Genomic DNA, 23,755 nt, shown 5'->3' with positions numbered 1-23,755 from the left:
ATGGCTATAACACACTCCAGCCTGAAAGACCATGGCTGCAAAAATGCACAATTTCCAACACCCGTGGCCCTTTGCAAATCTCCCGTCTGCAATTGAAATGTGTGAGGAAAACCTGAAATCACCCCTTTATTCAGAGACACAGTGAAATGCACACATACAACTTTGCTTTCAAACATTCACTAGGTATGGTGCCCGATATGATTCTTGGGGGCACAGCCGGGAAAGACATAAAGACTCCGTGTTCTTTTTCGATGCAGACCCGTTTCACCTGGTGCCTAATCCCAATCGAAAACCCAATCCAAGTGTCTGCTTTGAATCCAGAAAGGGAGGAGAGCAGACATTCCTGCAGGGAGCTTCTCCTCTTCTTGAGGCTCCTTCACGCAGACAGTGGGAATGCTGAGAGGTCCACTTGCAGTTGTACTCTGACCATCTCCCAGGAACAAGGGCTGTGTGCCTTTCCCTTCAGATAGCGGAAGAACCCAAGGAAGTAGATGCGGATGGCCAGGGCGAAACGCAGTGGACAGGACTGGCCCTGCTCTCTTGCTCTCTCCAGCACTCCCAGCTCACTCCACAGGCTAGTTAGGAACTGATCAAGCGCCCTCTCTGGCCAGGCAGCTCTGCTGGCCTCTGTGCCAAAGAGGTGGAGGACCTGCCTGAGCACCTGGGAGTAGCAACTGGTGGCTTCTTGCAGCTTCACCTGAGTGATGAGAGGTCCTTTCTTCCAGGGACATCGGAAATTGGTTCTGTCCCGCAGGCACTGGTGAGCCTGCACGGTTTTCAACTCTGCCAAGAAGCTCATGGTTTCTTGGTGCTGCAGGCTCAGGCTCCAAGGTTTACCCCAATCAAGTGAGCTGGCTGTGCTGAGGCTCAGCATAGCTCCTCCCACCAGGAATAGATGTCCAGGCAGCATGCTGAAGCAGAACGATTGCGGATGTCGCCCGCAGGGGGAGCGCGAGACCAAGGCCGCCTTCCCATTGAGCCTGAAGTTTGTGCTGCTTTAATAGTTCACTCTGAGCTCTCGGGCTCTGGCTGACTGTGCCCTGCTGGTGAGGTTCCTTCCTAGTCTGGGAGCAGCAGAGAGAGCGCGCGCCGGCAGCAGAGCTGACTCCAGCGGAGGCCATTTGGCCACTCCTCAAGCAACTCCGGACAGGGATTGAGGGTCCCCTGCCCCTCTCTCGGCCTCCTTCACCTACTGGACTGTAGGGACTGCAGGAATTCGGCAGATTGGTGGTGGCCTGAAAATCTAACCCATCTAACCCAGAAGGAACTTGTTGGCCAGAGGACATATTTTGGGGAAACCTTGAAGGCTCCACAGACCGGAGAGCAGCAGTTTTGCTTGGTTAGTTTTCCTTTGGTTTTCTTTTCCTCTCCTCTCCTCTCCCTTCCCCTCTCCTCTCTTACCCCCATCCTCTCCTCTCTTCTCCTCTCCTCTCCTCTCCTCTCCTCTCCTCTCCCCTGCTCTCCTCTCCTCTCCTCTCCTGTTGTCTTCTCCCCTTTCCTTTCCTTTGGTTTCATTTTTTGTGTATCTGGGTGTGTTTGGGTTTCCAGACCCTTCCAGCTATCAGGGCAGGAGAGGAGAAAAAGAAAGTGGACTTGGCAAAGAGGAGAACTGGTCCCCGACAGGAAGAGACTTCCAGAGAGGGGACAGGGCAGTCTTGCCCTCTCCTCTCAGGAGCTCTGCTGACCAGTGCCAAATTGGACCTCAGCCAGGAAGATGGCCCTCCTCCTGGCTGGTTCCTCCTCCCTGTTTCCTTTGCTCAAACCTCACCCACACCAAAAGGGCATCTTCTGGAAGATGGCCTCCGGCTCAGCCCCTCAGTACTTCAGTGCAGTGTGCCTGTCTCTGCTCCTTTTGACATCTACCTTCCCTCTGTAAATAAACACACGTTTTCTCTCCCATTCTGAATTCAAATGTTGTCTTCTTCTTTGCAGCAGCTTCCTTTGAGTATTTATTTGACTAGGTATCTAGGCTTTTCCAGAGGTTTTCTTTTGATTGCCCAGAAGCCCCACACTACCTTATGTACTTTAATGTCATTCCTTCTCTTCTGGAAACTTCAGAAAGATGTCTAAGGTGACTCCTCTTTGGGGTTTGATCTTTCCAGGATTATTGTTGTGATGACTACTTACACCCAGTGCAGGGATGTTCACAAGATCAAGAGAAAGTGCCTGTGCGAGAGAGAGAGAGAGAGAGAGAGAGAGAGAGAGAGAGAGAGAGAGAGAGAGAGAGAGAGAGAGAGAGACCTAAATCCTAACTTCTCCATTTAATGCTCTTGCTTAAATAAACTTGTTGCCCACAGCCAACAGATGGACAGAAGAGACACAGGCAGGGGTAGAGGTCCAGGAGAGAGAGGAAGGTGGAGAAGGAAGAAGATCCCATGGGTGAGAAGCCTATAACAATGGCCATGGGTGCTGGCCTATTGGAGTTCAGAGCAGCTCAGGGGGAAGGCAGCAAAGTGTAGTGTGGTCTTCCCGACTGGGAAATGGACATAAAACCATAGAGGAGAGGTGTCCTCCCGGGTCCAGTGCTGATACAGCCTTTTGATCAATTAAAGGACTCCTGCATCTCCCACCCCACACGCAGACCCCCGGAACTGAATAATCAGAGGAGGGTAGATGCTCCCAAGTGGTGTTAGATGTTTTCAGCAGCCAAATGGCTTTAGCTCAGTGGCCTCAAACTTTTCCCATCATGCTTCAGGCTCCAGGAATTTCTGTTCAGCCCTGATGAGATTCTCTGCTGCTTCAGCTGGTGTGGCCTGCTGACTGTGATAGAAGTATGACGAGAAGATGTTACAAAACAAAAGAAAAGAAACAGGACCAACCATAAGAAACATCATTTAATCCTGCCTTCTATTTCGACTGAGAGCCCTTCCTTCTGGTGCTGCATCTGGAATCAGCCTGTCTGCTTTGAGTTGAGTTAGGGAGTGTGCTTTCCTATCACAGAGACTCCTGAGTGCAGGGAGCTTCTGCTCCCCCTGGATCTACTGTACCGGGGCACTGGGAATAGAAGAAAAGGCTAGTGTCATTTCTGCTTTTACAACGTCCCAGGAGAAAGGGCTGGAAGCTTCCTAGGATGTAGGTAAATGTGACCCTGGCAGATGTTGGTAGACAGGACTGATCATGCTCTGCTGACTCCCTGTGGCCCTGGCAGGGCCCTCACCAGACTAGTGAGGAGGTGCCTGAGCACCTTCTCTGTCCAGACAGCTCTGCTGTCTTCTGTGCCAAAGAGGAGGCAGCCCCGCACGAGCATCAGGGCAGAGCAGTAGAGAGCTTCTCTCTGCTTCACTTGGTGAGAACTCCCTTCTTCCAGGGACTTAGGAACTAGGTTCTGTTCCCCAGGCACTGGTGAGGAGGCACACTTTTCAAGTATCCTAATAAGCGCAGGGTCTCCCCGTGGGCTCGGCCCAGGCTCGGAGATGTGGCCCTGTCTAGTGAGCTGGCTGTGCTGCAGCTCAGCATCACGCTCCAGTCGGGAACACAAAGGCAGTAAGCAGGATCAAAGGCAAGGCTTCTGTTTCTGCACTGGGCCACACTCCATCGTGCTGGCACAGCCTAAAGTGGAACCAGTGGACAGGAGGAAGACTTTTGTGTGCAGAAGCCTTCAGCAGGAAGGAACTTCTAGAGAAGCTTGCTCATAGTGAACAGACTCACCAAGATGTGTTGGTGGACGTCAACCTAGTGTCCTGTCCTGGCAATTCTGCTTTCCTTGGGTGGATGGATTGGAATGGGGAACCTGGGGGTCTGGCTGAAATGTATCTCACAGAAAGCAGCAGGAGACTGTCCACTGCAGACTGGAAGAAGGCCTGAATGAATGTGTGTGTGTGGGCCGGTAGCAGAACTTCTGACCTGTGATGGCAGAGAACCTCCACCTCAACCCTGTCATCCCACCTGTGGCTCCCTGAGGAAGGCGCTGGAGGGGAAGGAAAGGCTCCTTGGTCATTTGGTGCCCTCTGACTCCATCTTGTGCATGAGAGGCCTTCCTCGCCTTCCTGGCCCCTCATGCACAAGATGGAGTTTCTGAAGCCCCTCAGAGCCCTCTGTGCCCATGCCTCCTCCCCACACTCTCCCCAACACTTCATCTAGGAGCTCCCCCTATGTCTGGTCAAGGCCCTGCTTCTTCCGAAGTCACAGAGCAGCCCAAAACTTGAAAACAGGTCATCTCCTATGAATCTTCTTCTTCAAGTTGAGCTCACATTGCGTCCTCCACAATGTGTGCAAAGTACACAGAAGGGACCCAGAAGGCCCAATCCTTACTTTCTAGAGTTGCAGGAGAGCCATGCCAGCACGCATGCAGGGGCTCACATCCTTTCCTAGGGCCCTCTCAATGAGCGAAGCCTAGGCAGCCTTCTGGCTGCAGAGTGAGTGTCTTGAGTTCCCAGCTTACAGCAGGGAGCAGCTAGAACGTGTGACCACAAAATAATGGCTATAACACACTCCAGCCTGAAAGACCATGGCTGCAAAAATGCACAATTTCCAACACCCGTGGCCCTTTGCAAATCTCCCGTCTGCAATTGAAATGTGTGAGGAAAACCTGAAATCACCCCTTTATTCAGAGACACAGTGAAATGCACACATACAACTTTGCTTTCAAACATTCACTAGGTATGGTGCCCGATATGATTCTTGGGGGCACAGCCGGGAAAGACATAAAGACTCCGTGTTCTTTTTCGATGCAGACCCGTTTCACCTGGTGCCTAATCCCAATCGAAAACCCAATCCAAGTGTCTGCTTTGAATCCAGAAAGGGAGGAGAGCAGACATTCCTGCAGGGAGCTTCTCCTCTTCTTGAGGCTCCTTCACGCAGACAGTGGGAATGCTGAGAGGTCCACTTGCAGTTGTACTCTGACCATCTCCCAGGAACAAGGGCTGTGTGCCTTTCCCTTCAGATAGCGGAAGAACCCAAGGAAGTAGATGCGGATGGCCAGGGCGAAACGCAGTGGACAGGACTGGCCCTGCTCTCTTGCTCTCTCCAGCACTCCCAGCTCACTCCACAGGCTAGTTAGGAACTGATCAAGCGCCCTCTCTGGCCAGGCAGCTCTGCTGGCCTCTGTGCCAAAGAGGTGGAGGACCTGCCTGAGCACCTGGGAGTAGCAACTGGTGGCTTCTTGCAGCTTCACCTGAGTGATGAGAGGTCCTTTCTTCCAGGGACATCGGAAATTGGTTCTGTCCCGCAGGCACTGGTGAGCCTGCACGGTTTTCAACTCTGCCAAGAAGCTCATGGTTTCTTGGTGCTGCAGGCTCAGGCTCCAAGGTTTACCCCAATCAAGTGAGCTGGCTGTGCTGAGGCTCAGCATAGCTCCTCCCACCAGGAATAGATGTCCAGGCAGCATGCTGAAGCAGAACGATTGCGGATGTCGCCCGCAGGGGGAGCGCGAGACCAAGGCCGCCTTCCCATTGAGCCTGAAGTTTGTGCTGCTTTAATAGTTCACTCTGAGCTCTCGGGCTCTGGCTGACTGTGCCCTGCTGGTGAGGTTCCTTCCTAGTCTGGGAGCAGCAGAGAGAGCGCGCGCCGGCAGCAGAGCTGACTCCAGCGGAGGCCATTTGGCCACTCCTCAAGCAACTCCGGACAGGGATTGAGGGTCCCCTGCCCCTCTCTCGGCCTCCTTCACCTACTGGACTGTAGGGACTGCAGGAATTCGGCAGATTGGTGGTGGCCTGAAAATCTAACCCATCTAACCCAGAAGGAACTTGTTGGCCAGAGGACATATTTTGGGGAAACCTTGAAGGCTCCACAGACCGGAGAGCAGCAGTTTTGCTTGGTTAGTTTTCCTTTGGTTTTCTTTTCCTCTCCTCTCCTCTCCCTTCCCCTCTCCTCTCTTACCCCCATCCTCTCCTCTCTTCTCCTCTCCTCTCCTCTCCTCTCCTCTCCTCTCCCCTGCTCTCCTCTCCTCTCCTCTCCTGTTGTCTTCTCCCCTTTCCTTTCCTTTGGTTTCATTTTTTGTGTATCTGGGTGTGTTTGGGTTTCCAGACCCTTCCAGCTATCAGGGCAGGAGAGGAGAAAAAGAAAGTGGACTTGGCAAAGAGGAGAACTGGTCCCCGACAGGAAGAGACTTCCAGAGAGGGGACAGGGCAGTCTTGCCCTCTCCTCTCAGGAGCTCTGCTGACCAGTGCCAAATTGGACCTCAGCCAGGAAGATGGCCCTCCTCCTGGCTGGTTCCTCCTCCCTGTTTCCTTTGCTCAAACCTCACCCACACCAAAAGGGCATCTTCTGGAAGATGGCCTCCGGCTCAGCCCCTCAGTACTTCAGTGCAGTGTGCCTGTCTCTGCTCCTTTTGACATCTACCTTCCCTCTGTAAATAAACACACGTTTTCTCTCCCATTCTGAATTCAAATGTTGTCTTCTTCTTTGCAGCAGCTTCCTTTGAGTATTTATTTGACTAGGTATCTAGGCTTTTCCAGAGGTTTTCTTTTGATTGCCCAGAAGCCCCACACTACCTTATGTACTTTAATGTCATTCCTTCTCTTCTGGAAACTTCAGAAAGATGTCTAAGGTGACTCCTCTTTGGGGTTTGATCTTTCCAGGATTATTGTTGTGATGACTACTTACACCCAGTGCAGGGATGTTCACAAGATCAAGAGAAAGTGCCTGTGCGAGAGAGAGAGAGAGAGAGAGAGAGAGAGAGAGAGAGAGAGAGAGAGAGAGAGAGAGAGACCTAAATCCTAACTTCTCCATTTAATGCTCTTGCTTAAATAAACTTGTTGCCCACAGCCAACAGATGGACAGAAGAGACACAGGCAGGGGTAGAGGTCCAGGAGAGAGAGGAAGGTGGAGAAGGAAGAAGATCCCATGGGTGAGAAGCCTATAACAATGGCCATGGGTGCTGGCCTATTGGAGTTCAGAGCAGCTCAGGGGGAAGGCAGCAAAGTGTAGTGTGGTCTTCCCGACTGGGAAATGGACATAAAACCATAGAGGAGAGGTGTCCTCCCGGGTCCAGTGCTGATACAGCCTTTTGATCAATTAAAGGACTCCTGCATCTCCCACCCCACACGCAGACCCCCGGAACTGAATAATCAGAGGAGGGTAGATGCTCCCAAGTGGTGTTAGATGTTTTCAGCAGCCAAATGGCTTTAGCTCAGTGGCCTCAAACTTTTCCCATCATGCTTCAGGCTCCAGGAATTTCTGTTCAGCCCTGATGAGATTCTCTGCTGCTTCAGCTGGTGTGGCCTGCTGACTGTGATAGAAGTATGACGAGAAGATGTTACAAAACAAAAGAAAAGAAACAGGACCAACCATAAGAAACATCATTTAATCCTGCCTTCTATTTCGACTGAGAGCCCTTCCTTCTGGTGCTGCATCTGGAATCAGCCTGTCTGCTTTGAGTTGAGTTAGGGAGTGTGCTTTCCTATCACAGAGACTCCTGAGTGCAGGGAGCTTCTGCTCCCCCTGGATCTACTGTACCGGGGCACTGGGAATAGAAGAAAAGGCTAGTGTCATTTCTGCTTTTACAACGTCCCAGGAGAAAGGGCTGGAAGCTTCCTAGGATGTAGGTAAATGTGACCCTGGCAGATGTTGGTAGACAGGACTGATCATGCTCTGCTGACTCCCTGTGGCCCTGGCAGGGCCCTCACCAGACTAGTGAGGAGGTGCCTGAGCACCTTCTCTGTCCAGACAGCTCTGCTGTCTTCTGTGCCAAAGAGGAGGCAGCCCCGCACGAGCATCAGGGCAGAGCAGTAGAGAGCTTCTCTCTGCTTCACTTGGTGAGAACTCCCTTCTTCCAGGGACTTAGGAACTAGGTTCTGTTCCCCAGGCACTGGTGAGGAGGCACACTTTTCAAGTATCCTAATAAGCGCAGGGTCTCCCCGTGGGCTCGGCCCAGGCTCGGAGATGTGGCCCTGTCTAGTGAGCTGGCTGTGCTGCAGCTCAGCATCACGCTCCAGTCGGGAACACAAAGGCAGTAAGCAGGATCAAAGGCAAGGCTTCTGTTTCTGCACTGGGCCACACTCCATCGTGCTGGCACAGCCTAAAGTGGAACCAGTGGACAGGAGGAAGACTTTTGTGTGCAGAAGCCTTCAGCAGGAAGGAACTTCTAGAGAAGCTTGCTCATAGTGAACAGACTCACCAAGATTTGTTGGTGGACGTCAACCTAGTGTCCTGTCCTGGCAATTCTGCTTTCCTTGGGTGGATGGATTGGAATGGGGAACCTGGGGGTCTGGCTGAAATGTATCTCACAGAAAGCAGCAGGAGACTGTCCACTGCAGACTGGAAGAAGGCCTGAATGAATGTGTGTGTGTGGGCCGGTAGCAGAACTTCTGACCTGTGATGGCAGAGAACCTCCACCTCAACCCTGTCATCCCACCTGTGGCTCCCTGAGGAAGGCGCTGGAGGGGAAGGAAAGGCTCCTTGGTCATTTGGTGCCCTCTGACTCCATCTTGTGCATGAGAGGCCTTCCTCGCCTTCCTGGCCCCTCATGCACAAGATGGAGTTTCTGAAGCCCCTCAGAGCCCTCTGTGCCCATGCCTCCTCCCCACACTCTCCCCAACACTTCATCTAGGAGCTCCCCCTATGTCTGGTCAAGGCCCTGCTTCTTCCGAAGTCACAGAGCAGCCCAAAACTTGAAAACAGGTCATCTCCTATGAATCTTCTTCTTCAAGTTGAGCTCACATTGCGTCCTCCACAATGTGTGCAAAGTACACAGAAGGGACCCAGAAGGCCCAATCCTTACTTTCTAGAGTTGCAGGAGAGCCATGCCAGCACGCATGCAGGGGCTCACATCCTTTCCTAGGGCCCTCTCAATGAGCGAAGCCTAGGCAGCCTTCTGGCTGCAGAGTGAGTGTCTTGAGTTCCCAGCTTACAGCAGGGAGCAGCTAGAACGTGTGACCACAAAATAATGGCTATAACACACTCCAGCCTGAAAGACCATGGCTGCAAAAATGCACAATTTCCAACACCCGTGGCCCTTTGCAAATCTCCCGTCTGCAATTGAAATGTGTGAGGAAAACCTGAAATCACCCCTTTATTCAGAGACACAGTGAAATGCACACATACAACTTTGCTTTCAAACATTCACTAGGTATGGTGCCCGATATGATTCTTGGGGGCACAGCCGGGAAAGACATAAAGACTCCGTGTTCTTTTTCGATGCAGACCCGTTTCACCTGGTGCCTAATCCCAATCGAAAACCCAATCCAAGTGTCTGCTTTGAATCCAGAAAGGGAGGAGAGCAGACATTCCTGCAGGGAGCTTCTCCTCTTCTTGAGGCTCCTTCACGCAGACAGTGGGAATGCTGAGAGGTCCACTTGCAGTTGTACTCTGACCATCTCCCAGGAACAAGGGCTGTGTGCCTTTCCCTTCAGATAGCGGAAGAACCCAAGGAAGTAGATGCGGATGGCCAGGGCGAAACGCAGTGGACAGGACTGGCCCTGCTCTCTTGCTCTCTCCAGCACTCCCAGCTCACTCCACAGGCTAGTTAGGAACTGATCAAGCGCCCTCTCTGGCCAGGCAGCTCTGCTGGCCTCTGTGCCAAAGAGGTGGAGGACCTGCCTGAGCACCTGGGAGTAGCAACTGGTGGCTTCTTGCAGCTTCACCTGAGTGATGAGAGGTCCTTTCTTCCAGGGACATCGGAAATTGGTTCTGTCCCGCAGGCACTGGTGAGCCTGCACGGTTTTCAACTCTGCCAAGAAGCTCATGGTTTCTTGGTGCTGCAGGCTCAGGCTCCAAGGTTTACCCCAATCAAGTGAGCTGGCTGTGCTGAGGCTCAGCATAGCTCCTCCCACCAGGAATAGATGTCCAGGCAGCATGCTGAAGCAGAACGATTGCGGATGTCGCCCGCAGGGGGAGCGCGAGACCAAGGCCGCCTTCCCATTGAGCCTGAAGTTTGTGCTGCTTTAATAGTTCACTCTGAGCTCTCGGGCTCTGGCTGACTGTGCCCTGCTGGTGAGGTTCCTTCCTAGTCTGGGAGCAGCAGAGAGAGCGCGCGCCGGCAGCAGAGCTGACTCCAGCGGAGGCCATTTGGCCACTCCTCAAGCAACTCCGGACAGGGATTGAGGGTCCCCTGCCCCTCTCTCGGCCTCCTTCACCTACTGGACTGTAGGGACTGCAGGAATTCGGCAGATTGGTGGTGGCCTGAAAATCTAACCCATCTAACCCAGAAGGAACTTGTTGGCCAGAGGACATATTTTGGGGAAACCTTGAAGGCTCCACAGACCGGAGAGCAGCAGTTTTGCTTGGTTAGTTTTCCTTTGGTTTTCTTTTCCTCTCCTCTCCTCTCCCTTCCCCTCTCCTCTCTTACCCCCATCCTCTCCTCTCTTCTCCTCTCCTCTCCTCTCCTCTCCTCTCCTCTCCTCTCCTCTCCTCTCCCCTGCTCTCCTCTCCTCTCCTCTCCTGTTGTCTTCTCCCCTTTCCTTTCCTTTGGTTTCATTTTTTGTGTATCTGGGTGTGTTTGGGTTTCCAGACCCTTCCAGCTATCAGGGCAGGAGAGGAGAAAAAGAAAGTGGACTTGGCAAAGAGGAGAACTGGTCCCCGACAGGAAGAGACTTCCAGAGAGGGGACAGGGCAGTCTTGCCCTCTCCTCTCAGGAGCTCTGCTGACCAGTGCCAAATTGGACCTCAGCCAGGAAGATGGCCCTCCTCCTGGCTGGTTCCTCCTCCCTGTTTCCTTTGCTCAAACCTCACCCACACCAAAAGGGCATCTTCTGGAAGATGGCCTCCGGCTCAGCCCCTCAGTACTTCAGTGCAGTGTGCCTGTCTCTGCTCCTTTTGACATCTACCTTCCCTCTGTAAATAAACACACGTTTTCTCTCCCATTCTGAATTCAAATGTTGTCTTCTTCTTTGCAGCAGCTTCCTTTGAGTATTTATTTGACTAGGTATCTAGGCTTTTCCAGAGGTTTTCTTTTGATTGCCCAGAAGCCCCACACTACCTTATGTACTTTAATGTCATTCCTTCTCTTCTGGAAACTTCAGAAAGATGTCTAAGGTGACTCCTCTTTGGGGTTTGATCTTTCCAGGATTATTGTTGTGATGACTACTTACACCCAGTGCAGGGATGTTCACAAGATCAAGAGAAAGTGCCTGTGCGAGAGAGAGAGAGAGAGAGAGAGAGAGAGAGAGAGAGAGAGAGAGAGAGAGAGAGAGAGAGACCTAAATCCTAACTTCTCCATTTAATGCTCTTGCTTAAATAAACTTGTTGCCCACAGCCAACAGATGGACAGAAGAGACACAGGCAGGGGTAGAGGTCCAGGAGAGAGAGGAAGGTGGAGAAGGAAGAAGATCCCATGGGTGAGAAGCCTATAACAATGGCCATGGGTGCTGGCCTATTGGAGTTCAGAGCAGCTCAGGGGGAAGGCAGCAAAGTGTAGTGTGGTCTTCCCGACTGGGAAATGGACATAAAACCATAGAGGAGAGGTGTCCTCCCGGGTCCAGTGCTGATACAGCCTTTTGATCAATTAAAGGACTCCTGCATCTCCCACCCCACACGCAGACCCCCGGAACTGAATAATCAGAGGAGGGTAGATGCTCCCAAGTGGTGTTAGATGTTTTCAGCAGCCAAATGGCTTTAGCTCAGTGGCCTCAAACTTTTCCCATCATGCTTCAGGCTCCAGGAATTTCTGTTCAGCCCTGATGAGATTCTCTGCTGCTTCAGCTGGTGTGGCCTGCTGACTGTGATAGAAGTATGACGAGAAGATGTTACAAAACAAAAGAAAAGAAACAGGACCAACCATAAGAAACATCATTTAATCCTGCCTTCTATTTCGACTGAGAGCCCTTCCTTCTGGTGCTGCATCTGGAATCAGCCTGTCTGCTTTGAGTTGAGTTAGGGAGTGTGCTTTCCTATCACAGAGACTCCTGAGTGCAGGGAGCTTCTGCTCCCCCTGGATCTACTGTACCGGGGCACTGGGAATAGAAGAAAAGGCTAGTGTCATTTCTGCTTTTACAACGTCCCAGGAGAAAGGGCTGGAAGCTTCCTAGGATGTAGGTAAATGTGACCCTGGCAGATGTTGGTAGACAGGACTGATCATGCTCTGCTGACTCCCTGTGGCCCTGGCAGGGCCCTCACCAGACTAGTGAGGAGGTGCCTGAGCACCTTCTCTGTCCAGACAGCTCTGCTGTCTTCTGTGCCAAAGAGGAGGCAGCCCCGCACGAGCATCAGGGCAGAGCAGTAGAGAGCTTCTCTCTGCTTCACTTGGTGAGAACTCCCTTCTTCCAGGGACTTAGGAACTAGGTTCTGTTCCCCAGGCACTGGTGAGGAGGCACACTTTTCAAGTATCCTAATAAGCGCAGGGTCTCCCCGTGGGCTCGGCCCAGGCTCGGAGATGTGGCCCTGTCTAGTGAGCTGGCTGTGCTGCAGCTCAGCATCACGCTCCAGTCGGGAACACAAAGGCAGTAAGCAGGATCAAAGGCAAGGCTTCTGTTTCTGCACTGGGCCACACTCCATCGTGCTGGCACAGCCTAAAGTGGAACCAGTGGACAGGAGGAAGACTTTTGTGTGCAGAAGCCTTCAGCAGGAAGGAACTTCTAGAGAAGCTTGCTCATAGTGAACAGACTCACCAAGATTTGTTGGTGGACGTCAACCTAGTGTCCTGTCCTGGCAATTCTGCTTTCCTTGGGTGGATGGATTGGAATGGGGAACCTGGGGGTCTGGCTGAAATGTATCTCACAGAAAGCAGCAGGAGACTGTCCACTGCAGACTGGAAGAAGGCCTGAATGAATGTGTGTGTGTGGGCCGGTAGCAGAACTTCTGACCTGTGATGGCAGAGAACCTCCACCTCAACCCTGTCATCCCACCTGTGGCTCCCTGAGGAAGGCGCTGGAGGGGAAGGAAAGGCTCCTTGGTCATTTGGTGCCCTCTGACTCCATCTTGTGCATGAGAGGCCTTCCTCGCCTTCCTGGCCCCTCATGCACAAGATGGAGTTTCTGAAGCCCCTCAGAGCCCTCTGTGCCCATGCCTCCTCCCCACACTCTCCCCAACACTTCATCTAGGAGCTCCCCCTATGTCTGGTCAAGGCCCTGCTTCTTCCGAAGTCACAGAGCAGCCCAAAACTTGAAAACAGGTCATCTCCTATGAATCTTCTTCTTCAAGTTGAGCTCACATTGCGTCCTCCACAATGTGTGCAAAGTACACAGAAGGGACCCAGAAGGCCCAATCCTTACTTTCTAGAGTTGCAGGAGAGCCATGCCAGCACGCATGCAGGGGCTCACATCCTTTCCTAGGGCCCTCTCAATGAGCGAAGCCTAGGCAGCCTTCTGGCTGCAGAGTGAGTGTCTTGAGTTCCCAGCTTACAGCAGGGAGCAGCTAGAACGTGTGACCACAAAATAATGGCTATAACACACTCCAGCCTGAAAGACCATGGCTGCAAAAATGCACAATTTCCAACACCCGTGGCCCTTTGCAAATCTCCCGTCTGCAATTGAAATGTGTGAGGAAAACCTGAAATCACCCCTTTATTCAGAGACACAGTGAAATGCACACATACAACTTTGCTTTCAAACATTCACTAGGTATGGTGCCCGATATGATTCTTGGGGGCACAGCCGGGAAAGACATAAAGACTCCGTGTTCTTTTTCGATGCAGACCCGTTTCACCTGGTGCCTAATCCCAATCGAAAACCCAATCCAAGTGTCTGCTTTGAATCCAGAAAGGGAGGAGAGCAGACATTCCTGCAGGGAGCTTCTCCTCTTCTTGAGGCTCCTTCACGCAGACAGTGGGAATGCTGAGAGGTCCACTTGCAGTTGTACTCTGACCATCTCCCAGGAACAAGGGCTGTGTGCCTTTCCCTTCAGATAGCGGAAGAACCCAAGGAAGTAGATGCGGATGGCCAGGGCGAAACGCAGTGGACAGGACTGGCCCTGCTCTCTTGCTCTCTCCAGCACTCCCAGCTCACTCCACAGGCTAGTTAGGAACTGATCAAGCGCCCTCTCTGGCCAGGCAGCTCTGCTGGCCTCTGTGCCAAAGAGGTGGAGGACCTGCCTGAGCACCTGGGAGTAGCAACTGGTGGCTTCTTGCAGCTTCACCTGAGTGATGAGAGGTCCTTTCTTCCAGGGACATCGGAAATTGGTTCTGTCCCGCAGGCACTGGTGAGCCTGCACGGTTTTCAACTCTGCCAAGAAGCTCATGGTTTCTTGGTGCTGCAGGCTCAGGCTCCAAGGTTTACCCCAATCAAGTGAGCTGGCTGTGCTGAGGCTCAGCATAGCTCCTCCCACCAGGAATAGATGTCCAGGCAGCATGCTGAAGCAGAACGATTGCGGATGTCGCCCGCAGGGGGAGCGCGAGACCAAGGCCGCCTTCCCATTGAGCCTGAAGTTTGTGCTGCTTTAATAGTTCACTCTGAGCTCTCGGGCTCTGGCTGACTGTGCCCTGCTGGTGAGGTTCCTTCCTAGTCTGGGAGCAGCAGAGAGAGCGCGCGCCGGCAGCAGAGCTGACTCCAGCGGAGGCCATTTGGCCACTCCTCAAGCAACTCCGGACAGGGATTGAGGGTCCCCTGCCCCTCTCTCGGCCTCCTTCACCTACTGGACTGTAGGGACTGCAGGAATTCGGCAGATTGGTGGTGGCCTGAAAATCTAACCCATCTAACCCAGAAGGAACTTGTTGGCCAGAGGACATATTTTGGGGAAACCTTGAAGGCTCCACAGACCGGAGAGCAGCAGTTTTGCTTGGTTAGTTTTCCTTTGGTTTTCTTTTCCTCTCCTCTCCTCTCCCTTCCCCTCTCCTCTCTTACCCCCATCCTCTCCTCTCTTCTCCTCTCCTCTCCTCTCCTCTCCTCTCCTCTCCCCTGCTCTCCTCTCCTCTCCTCTCCTGTTGTCTTCTCCCCTTTCCTTTCCTTTGGTTTCATTTTTTGTGTATCTGGGTGTGTTTGGGTTTCCAGACCCTTCCAGCTATCAGGGCAGGAGAGGAGAAAAAGAAAGTGGACTTGGCAAAGAGGAGAACTGGTCCCCGACAGGAAGAGACTTCCAGAGAGGGGACAGGGCAGTCTTGCCCTCTCCTCTCAGGAGCTCTGCTGACCAGTGCCAAATTGGACCTCAGCCAGGAAGATGGCCCTCCTCCTGGCTGGTTCCTCCTCCCTGTTTCCTTTGCTCAAACCTCACCCACACCAAAAGGGCATCTTCTGGAAGATGGCCTCCGGCTCAGCCCCTCAGTACTTCAGTGCAGTGTGCCTGTCTCTGCTCCTTTTGACATCTACCTTCCCTCTGTAAATAAACACACGTTTTCTCTCCCATTCTGAATTCAAATGTTGTCTTCTTCTTTGCAGCAGCTTCCTTTGAGTATTTATTTGACTAGGTATCTAGGCTTTTCCAGAGGTTTTCTTTTGATTGCCCAGAAGCCCCACACTACCTTATGTACTTTAATGTCATTCCTTCTCTTCTGGAAACTTCAGAAAGATGTCTAAGGTGACTCCTCTTTGGGGTTTGATCTTTCCAGGATTATTGTTGTGATGACTACTTACACCCAGTGCAGGGATGTTCACAAGATCAAGAGAAAGTGCCTGTGCGAGAGAGAGAGAGAGAGAGAGAGAGAGAGAGAGAGAGAGAGAGAGAGAGAGAGAGACCTAAATCCTAACTTCTCCATTTAATGCTCTTGCTTAAATAAACTTGTTGCCCACAGCCAACAGATGGACAGAAGAGACACAGGCAGGGGTAGAGGTCCAGGAGAGAGAGGAAGGTGGAGAAGGAAGAAGATCCCATGGGTGAGAAGCCTATAACAATGGCCATGGGTGCTGGCCTATTGGAGTTCAGAGCAGCTCAGGGGGAAGGCAGCAAAGTGTAGTGTGGTCTTCCCGACTGGGAAATGGACATAAAACCATAGAGGAGAGGTGTCCTCCCGGGTCCAGTGCTGATACAGCCTTTTGATCAATTAAAGGACTCCTGCATCTCCCACCCCACACGCAGACCCCCGGAACTGAATAATCAGAGGAGGGTAGATGCTCCCAAGTGGTGTTAGATGTTTTCAGCAGCCAAATGGCTTTAGCTCAGTGGCCTCAAACTTTTCCCATCATGCTTCAGGCTCCAGGAATTTCTGTTCAGCCCTGATGAGATTCTCTGCTGCTTCAGCTGGTGTGGCCTGCTGACTGTGATAGAAGTATGACGAGAAGATGTTACAAAACAAAAGAAAAGAAACAGGACCAACCATAAGAAACATCATTTAATCCTGCCTTCTATTTCGACTGAGAGCCCTTCCTTCTGGTGCTGCATCTGGAATCAGCCTGTCTGCTTTGAGTTGAGTTAGGGAGTGTGCTTTCCTATCACAGAGACTCCTGAGTGCAGGGAGCTTCTGCTCCCCCTGGATCTACTGTACCGGGGCACTGGGAATAGAAGAAAAGGCTAGTGTCATTTCTGCTTTTACAACGTCCCAGGAGAAAGGGCTGGAAGCTTCCTAGGATGTAGGTAAATGTGACCCTGGCAGATGTTGGTAGACAGGACTGATCATGCTCTGCTGACTCCCTGTGGCCCTGGCAGGGCCCTCACCAGACTAGTGAGGAGGTGCCTGAGCACCTTCTCTGTCCAGACAGCTCTGCTGTCTTCTGTGCCAAAGAGGAGGCAGCCCCGCACGAGCATCAGGGCAGAGCAGTAGAGAGCTTCTCTCTGCTTCACTTGGTGAGAACTCCCTTCTTCCAGGGACTTAGGAACTAGGTTCTGTTCCCCAGGCACTGGTGAGGAGGCACACTTTTCAAGTATCCTAATAAGCGCAGGGTCTCCCCGTGGGCTCGGCCCAGGCTCGGAGATGTGGCCCTGTCTAGTGAGCTGGCTGTGCTGCAGCTCAGCATCACGCTCCAGTCGGGAACACAAAGGCAGTAAGCAGGATCAAAGGCAAGGCTTCTGTTTCTGCACTGGGCCACACTCCATCGTGCTGGCACAGCCTAAAGTGGAACCAGTGGACAGGAGGAAGACTTTTGTGTGCAGAAGCCTTCAGCAGGAAGGAACTTCTAGAGAAGCTTGCTCATAGTGAACAGACTCACCAAGATTTGTTGGTGGACGTCAACCTAGTGTCCTGTCCTGGCAATTCTGCTTTCCTTGGGTGGATGGATTGGAATGGGGAACCTGGGGGTCTGGCTGAAATGTATCTCACAGAAAGCAGCAGGAGACTGTCCACTGCAGACTGGAAGAAGGCCTGAATGAATGTGTGTGTGTGGGCCGGTAGCAGAACTTCTGACCTGTGATGGCAGAGAACCTCCACCTCAACCCTGTCATCCCACCTGTGGCTCCCTGAGGAAGGCGCTGGAGGGGAAGGAAAGGCTCCTTGGTCATTTGGTGCCCTCTGACTCCATCTTGTGCATGAGAGGCCTTCCTCGCCTTCCTGGCCCCTCATGCACAAGATGGAGTTTCTGAAGCCCCTCAGAGCCCTCTGTGCCCATGCCTCCTCCCCACACTCTCCCCAACACTTCATCTAGGAGCTCCCCCTATGTCTGGTCAAGGCCCTGCTTCTTCCGAAGTCACAGAGCAGCCCAAAACTTGAAAACAGGTCATCTCCTATGAATCTTCTTCTTCAAGTTGAGCTCACATTGCGTCCTCCACAATGTGTGCAAAGTACACAGAAGGGACCCAGAAGGCCCAATCCTTACTTTCTAGAGTTGCAGGAGAGCCATGCCAGCACGCATGCAGGGGCTCACATCCTTTCCTAGGGCCCTCTCAATGAGCGAAGCCTAGGCAGCCTTCTGGCTGCAGAGTGAGTGTCTTGAGTTCCCAGCTTACAGCAGGGAGCAGCTAGAACGTGTGACCACAAAATAATGGCTATAACACACTCCAGCCTGAAAGACCATGGCTGCAAAAATGCACAATTTCCAACACCCGTGGCCCTTTGCAAATCTCCCGTCTGCAATTGAAATGTGTGAGGAAAACCTGAAATCACCCCTTTATTCAGAGACACAGTGAAATGCACACATACAACTTTGCTTTCAAACATTCACTAGGTATGGTGCCCGATATGATTCTTGGGGGCACAGCCGGGAAAGACATAAAGACTCCGTGTTCTTTTTCGATGCAGACCCGTTTCACCTGGTGCCTAATCCCAATCGAAAACCCAATCCAAGTGTCTGCTTTGAATCCAGAAAGGGAGGAGAGCAGACATTCCTGCAGGGAGCTTCTCCTCTTCTTGAGGCTCCTTCACGCAGACAGTGGGAATGCTGAGAGGTCCACTTGCAGTTGTACTCTGACCATCTCCCAGGAACAAGGGCTGTGTGCCTTTCCCTTCAGATAGCGGAAGAACCCAAGGAAGTAGATGCGGATGGCCAGGGCGAAACGCAGTGGACAGGACTGGCCCTGCTCTCTTGCTCTCTCCAGCACTCCCAGCTCACTCCACAGGCTAGTTAGGAACTGATCAAGCGCCCTCTCTGGCCAGGCAGCTCTGCTGGCCTCTGTGCCAAAGAGGTGGAGGACCTGCCTGAGCACCTGGGAGTAGCAACTGGTGGCTTCTTGCAGCTTCACCTGAGTGATGAGAGGTCCTTTCTTCCAGGGACATCGGAAATTGGTTCTGTCCCGCAGGCACTGGTGAGCCTGCACGGTTTTCAACTCTGCCAAGAAGCTCATGGTTTCTTGGTGCTGCAGGCTCAGGCTCCAAGGTTTACCCCAATCAAGTGAGCTGGCTGTGCTGAGGCTCAGCATAGCTCCTCCCACCAGGAATAGATGTCCAGGCAGCATGCTGAAGCAGAACGATTGCGGATGTCGCCCGCAGGGGGAGCGCGAGACCAAGGCCGCCTTCCCATTGAGCCTGAAGTTTGTGCTGCTTTAATAGTTCACTCTGAGCTCTCGGGCTCTGGCTGACTGTGCCCTGCTGGTGAGGTTCCTTCCTAGTCTGGGAGCAGCAGAGAGAGCGCGCGCCGGCAGCAGAGCTGACTCCAGCGGAGGCCATTTGGCCACTCCTCAAGCAACTCCGGACAGGGATTGAGGGTCCCCTGCCCCTCTCTCGGCCTCCTTCACCTACTGGACTGTAGGGACTGCAGGAATTCGGCAGATTGGTGGTGGCCTGAAAATCTAACCCATCTAACCCAGAAGGAACTTGTTGGCCAGAGGACATATTTTGGGGAAACCTTGAAGGCTCCACAGACCGGAGAGCAGCAGTTTTGCTTGGTTAGTTTTCCTTTGGTTTTCTTTTCCTCTCCTCTCCTCTCCCTTCCCCTCTCCTCTCTTACCCCCATCCTCTCCTCTCTTCTCCTCTCCTCTCCTCTCCTCTCCTCTCCTCTCCTCTCCCCTGCTCTCCTCTCCTCTCCTCTCCTGTTGTCTTCTCCCCTTTCCTTTCCTTTGGTTTCATTTTTTGTGTATCTGGGTGTGTTTGGGTTTCCAGACCCTTCCAGCTATCAGGGCAGGAGAGGAGAAAAAGAAAGTGGACTTGGCAAAGAGGAGAACTGGTCCCCGACAGGAAGAGACTTCCAGAGAGGGGACAGGGCAGTCTTGCCCTCTCCTCTCAGGAGCTCTGCTGACCAGTGCCAAATTGGACCTCAGCCAGGAAGATGGCCCTCCTCCTGGCTGGTTCCTCCTCCCTGTTTCCTTTGCTCAAACCTCACCCACACCAAAAGGGCATCTTCTGGAAGATGGCCTCCGGCTCAGCCCCTCAGTACTTCAGTGCAGTGTGCCTGTCTCTGCTCCTTTTGACATCTACCTTCCCTCTGTAAATAAACACACGTTTTCTCTCCCATTCTGAATTCAAATGTTGTCTTCTTCTTTGCAGCAGCTTCCTTTGAGTATTTATTTGACTAGGTATCTAGGCTTTTCCAGAGGTTTTCTTTTGATTGCCCAGAAGCCCCACACTACCTTATGTACTTTAATGTCATTCCTTCTCTTCTGGAAACTTCAGAAAGATGTCTAAGGTGACTCCTCTTTGGGGTTTGATCTTTCCAGGATTATTGTTGTGATGACTACTTACACCCAGTGCAGGGATGTTCACAAGATCAAGAGAAAGTGCCTGTGCGAGAGAGAGAGAGAGAGAGAGAGAGAGAGAGAGAGAGAGAGAGAGAGAGAGAGAGAGAGAGAGAGAGAGACCTAAATCCTAACTTCTCCATTTAATGCTCTTGCTTAAATAAACTTGTTGCCCACAGCCAACAGATGGACAGAAGAGACACAGGCAGGGGTAGAGGTCCAGGAGAGAGAGGAAGGTGGAGAAGGAAGAAGATCCCATGGGTGAGAAGCCTATAACAATGGCCATGGGTGCTGGCCTATTGGAGTTCAGAGCAGCTCAGGGGGAAGGCAGCAAAGTGTAGTGTGGTCTTCCCGACTGGGAAATGGACATAAAACCATAGAGGAGAGGTGTCCTCCCGGGTCCAGTGCTGATACAGCCTTTTGATCAATTAAAGGACTCCTGCATCTCCCACCCCACACGCAGACCCCCGGAACTGAATAATCAGAGGAGGGTAGATGCTCCCAAGTGGTGTTAGATGTTTTCAGCAGCCAAATGGCTTTAGCTCAGTGGCCTCAAACTTTTCCCATCATGCTTCAGGCTCCAGGAATTTCTGTTCAGCCCTGATGAGATTCTCTGCTGCTTCAGCTGGTGTGGCCTGCTGACTGTGATAGAAGTATGACGAGAAGATGTTACAAAACAAAAGAAAAGAAACAGGACCAACCATAAGAAACATCATTTAATCCTGCCTTCTATTTCGACTGAGAGCCCTTCCTTCTGGTGCTGCATCTGGAATCAGCCTGTCTGCTTTGAGTTGAGTTAGGGAGTGTGCTTTCCTATCACAGAGACTCCTGAGTGCAGGGAGCTTCTGCTCCCCCTGGATCTACTGTACCGGGGCACTGGGAATAGAAGAAAAGGCTAGTGTCATTTCTGCTTTTACAACGTCCCAGGAGAAAGGGCTGGAAGCTTCCTAGGATGTAGGTAAATGTGACCCTGGCAGATGTTGGTAGACAGGACTGATCATGCTCTGCTGACTCCCTGTGGCCCTGGCAGGGCCCTCACCAGACTAGTGAGGAGGTGCCTGAGCACCTTCTCTGTCCAGACAGCTCTGCTGTCTTCTGTGCCAAAGAGGAGGCAGCCCCGCACGAGCATCAGGGCAGAGCAGTAGAGAGCTTCTCTCTGCTTCACTTGGTGAGAACTCCCTTCTTCCAGGGACTTAGGAACTAGGTTCTGTTCCCCAGGCACTGGTGAGGAGGCACACTTTTCAAGTATCCTAATAAGCGCAGGGTCTCCCCGTGGGCTCGGCCCAGGCTCGGAGATGTGGCCCTGTCTAGTGAGCTGGCTGTGCTGCAGCTCAGCATCACGCTCCAGTCGGGAACACAAAGGCAGTAAGCAGGATCAAAGGCAAGGCTTCTGTTTCTGCACTGGGCCACACTCCATCGTGCTGGCACAGCCTAAAGTGGAACCAGTGGACAGGAGGAAGACTTTTGTGTGCAGAAGCCTTCAGCAGGAAGGAACTTCTAGAGAAGCTTGCTCATAGTGAACAGACTCACCAAGATTTGTTGGTGGACGTCAACCTAGTGTCCTGTCCTGGCAATTCTGCTTTCCTTGGGTGGATGGATTGGAATGGGGAACCTGGGGGTCTGGCTGAAATGTATCTCACAGAAAGCAGCAGGAGACTGTCCACTGCAGACTGGAAGAAGGCCTGAATGAATGTGTGTGTGTGGGCCGGTAGCAGAACTTCTGACCTGTGATGGCAGAGAACCTCCACCTCAACCCTGTCATCCCACCTGTGGCTCCCTGAGGAAGGCGCTGGAGGGGAAGGAAAGGCTCCTTGGTCATTTGGTGCCCTCTGACTCCATCTTGTGCATGAGAGGCCTTCCTCGCCTTCCTGGCCCCTCATGCACAAGATGGAGTTTCTGAAGCCCCTCAGAGCCCTCTGTGCCCATGCCTCCTCCCCACACTCTCCCCAACACTTCATCTAGGAGCTCCCCCTATGTCTGGTCAAGGCCCTGCTTCTTCCGAAGTCACAGAGCAGCCCAAAACTTGAAAACAGGTCATCTCCTATGAATCTTCTTCTTCAAGTTGAGCTCACATTGCGTCCTCCACAATGTGTGCAAAGTACACAGAAGGGACCCAGAAGGCCCAATCCTTACTTTCTAGAGTTGCAGGAGAGCCATGCCAGCACGCATGCAGGGGCTCACATCCTTTCCTAGGGCCCTCTCAATGAGCGAAGCCTAGGCAGCCTTCTGGCTGCAGAGTGAGTGTCTTGAGTTCCCAGCTTACAGCAGGGAGCAGCTAGAACGTGTGACCACAAAATAATGGCTATAACACACTCCAGCCTGAAAGACCATGGCTGCAAAAATGCACAATTTCCAACACCCGTGGCCCTTTGCAAATCTCCCGTCTGCAATTGAAATGTGTGAGGAAAACCTGAAATCACCCCTTTATTCAGAGACACAGTGAAATGCACACATACAACTTTGCTTTCAAACATTCACTAGGTATGGTGCCCGATATGATTCTTGGGGGCACAGCCGGGAAAGACATAAAGACTCCGTGTTCTTTTTCGATGCAGACCCGTTTCACCTGGTGCCTAATCCCAATCGAAAACCCAATCCAAGTGTCTGCTTTGAATCCAGAAAGGGAGGAGAGCAGACATTCCTGCAGGGAGCTTCTCCTCTTCTTGAGGCTCCTTCACGCAGACAGTGGGAATGCTGAGAGGTCCACTTGCAGTTGTACTCTGACCATCTCCCAGGAACAAGGGCTGTGTGCCTTTCCCTTCAGATAGCGGAAGAACCCAAGGAAGTAGATGCGGATGGCCAGGGCGAAACGCAGTGGACAGGACTGGCCCTGCTCTCTTGCTCTCTCCAGCACTCCCAGCTCACTCCACAGGCTAGTTAGGAACTGATCAAGCGCCCTCTCTGGCCAGGCAGCTCTGCTGGCCTCTGTGCCAAAGAGGTGGAGGACCTGCCTGAGCACCTGGGAGTAGCAACTGGTGGCTTCTTGCAGCTTCACCTGAGTGATGAGAGGTCCTTTCTTCCAGGGACATCGGAAATTGGTTCTGTCCCGCAGGCACTGGTGAGCCTGCACGGTTTTCAACTCTGCCAAGAAGCTCATGGTTTCTTGGTGCTGCAGGCTCAGGCTCCAAGGTTTACCCCAATCAAGTGAGCTGGCTGTGCTGAGGCTCAGCATAGCTCCTCCCACCAGGAATAGATGTCCAGGCAGCATGCTGAAGCAGAACGATTGCGGATGTCGCCCGCAGGGGGAGCGCGAGACCAAGGCCGCCTTCCCATTGAGCCTGAAGTTTGTGCTGCTTTAATAGTTCACTCTGAGCTCTCGGGCTCTGGCTGACTGTGCCCTGCTGGTGAGGTTCCTTCCTAGTCTGGGAGCAGCAGAGAGAGCGCGCGCCGGCAGCAGAGCTGACTCCAGCGGAGGCCATTTGGCCACTCCTCAAGCAACTCCGGACAGGGATTGAGGGTCCCCTGCCCCTCTCTCGGCCTCCTTCACCTACTGGACTGTAGGGACTGCAGGAATTCGGCAGATTGGTGGTGGCCTGAAAATCTAACCCATCTAACCCAGAAGGAACTTGTTGGCCAGAGGACATATTTTGGGGAAACCTTGAAGGCTCCACAGACCGGAGAGCAGCAGTTTTGCTTGGTTAGTTTTCCTTTGGTTTTCTTTTCCTCTCCTCTCCTCTCCCTTCCCCTCTCCTCTCTTACCCCCATCCTCTCCTCTCCTCTCCTCTCCTCTCCTCTCCTCTCCTGTCCTCTCCTCTCCTCTCCCCTACTCTCCTCTCCGCTGCTCTCCTCTCCTCTCCTCTCCTGTTGTCTTCTCCCCTTTCCTTTCCTTTGGTTTCATTTTTCGTTTATCTGGGTGTGTTTTGGTTTCCAGACCCTTCCAGCTATCAGGGCACTAGAGGAGAAAAAGAAAGTGGACTTGGCAAAGAGGAGAGCTGGTCCCCGACAGGAAGAGACTTCCAGAGAGGGGACAGGGCAGT

The 23,755-nt window shown here is 52.5% G+C and overlaps 6 protein-coding genes across 6 annotated transcripts; all 6 read right to left on the bottom strand.

The window, feature by feature from the left end:
• Positions 1-128: 128 nt before the first annotated feature.
• On the bottom strand, positions 129-1,382 carry LOC127680925 (interferon alpha-6-like). The gene has a single exon (XM_052176737.1). It carries the CDS (start codon positions 908-910, stop codon positions 377-379), a length of 534 nt encoding a protein of 177 aa, XP_052032697.1. The 5' UTR covers positions 911-1,382; the 3' UTR covers positions 129-376.
• A 3,162-nt stretch (positions 1,383-4,544) lies between these two features.
• On the bottom strand, positions 4,545-5,798 carry LOC127680926 (interferon alpha-6-like). Its single transcript, XM_052176738.1, has one exon. It carries the CDS (start codon positions 5,324-5,326, stop codon positions 4,793-4,795), a length of 534 nt encoding a protein of 177 aa, XP_052032698.1. The 5' UTR covers positions 5,327-5,798; the 3' UTR covers positions 4,545-4,792.
• A 3,154-nt stretch (positions 5,799-8,952) lies between these two features.
• Positions 8,953-10,206, bottom strand: LOC127680927 (interferon alpha-6-like). Its single transcript, XM_052176740.1, has one exon. The coding sequence runs from the start codon at positions 9,732-9,734 to the stop codon at positions 9,201-9,203; it is 534 nt and encodes a 177-aa protein (XP_052032700.1). The 5' UTR covers positions 9,735-10,206; the 3' UTR covers positions 8,953-9,200.
• A 3,171-nt stretch (positions 10,207-13,377) lies between these two features.
• Positions 13,378-14,631, bottom strand: LOC127680931 (interferon alpha-6-like). The gene has a single exon (XM_052176744.1). It carries the CDS (start codon positions 14,157-14,159, stop codon positions 13,626-13,628), a length of 534 nt encoding a protein of 177 aa, XP_052032704.1. The 5' UTR covers positions 14,160-14,631; the 3' UTR covers positions 13,378-13,625.
• A 3,150-nt stretch (positions 14,632-17,781) lies between these two features.
• On the bottom strand, positions 17,782-19,035 carry LOC127680932 (interferon alpha-6-like). Its single transcript, XM_052176745.1, has one exon. It carries the CDS (start codon positions 18,561-18,563, stop codon positions 18,030-18,032), a length of 534 nt encoding a protein of 177 aa, XP_052032705.1. The 5' UTR covers positions 18,564-19,035; the 3' UTR covers positions 17,782-18,029.
• A 3,171-nt stretch (positions 19,036-22,206) lies between these two features.
• On the bottom strand, positions 22,207-23,458 carry LOC127680935 (interferon alpha-6-like). Its single transcript, XM_052176747.1, has one exon. It carries the CDS (start codon positions 22,984-22,986, stop codon positions 22,453-22,455), a length of 534 nt encoding a protein of 177 aa, XP_052032707.1. The 5' UTR covers positions 22,987-23,458; the 3' UTR covers positions 22,207-22,452.
• Between the last annotated feature and the right edge of the window lie 297 nt (positions 23,459-23,755).

The sequence above is a fragment of the Apodemus sylvaticus genome, chromosome 3 (genome assembly GCF_947179515.1).
Source record: "Apodemus sylvaticus chromosome 3, mApoSyl1.1, whole genome shotgun sequence".
NCBI lineage: Eukaryota > Metazoa > Chordata > Mammalia > Rodentia > Muridae > Apodemus > Apodemus sylvaticus.
This window is presented reverse-complemented; position numbering and strand designations above follow the sequence as displayed.

Excerpts from the sequence above, each read along its gene's own strand:
- LOC127680927 (XM_052176740.1), bottom strand. The coding sequence starts at position 9,734 with ATGCTGCCTGGACATCTATTCCTGGTGGGAGGAGCTATGCTGAGCCTC.
- LOC127680931 (XM_052176744.1), bottom strand. The coding sequence starts at position 14,159 with ATGCTGCCTGGACATCTATTCCTGGTGGGAGGAGCTATGCTGAGCCTC.
- LOC127680932 (XM_052176745.1), bottom strand. The coding sequence starts at position 18,563 with ATGCTGCCTGGACATCTATTCCTGGTGGGAGGAGCTATGCTGAGCCTC.
- LOC127680935 (XM_052176747.1), bottom strand. The coding sequence starts at position 22,986 with ATGCTGCCTGGACATCTATTCCTGGTGGGAGGAGCTATGCTGAGCCTC.
- LOC127680925 (XM_052176737.1), bottom strand. The coding sequence starts at position 910 with ATGCTGCCTGGACATCTATTCCTGGTGGGAGGAGCTATGCTGAGCCTC.
- LOC127680926 (XM_052176738.1), bottom strand. The coding sequence starts at position 5,326 with ATGCTGCCTGGACATCTATTCCTGGTGGGAGGAGCTATGCTGAGCCTC.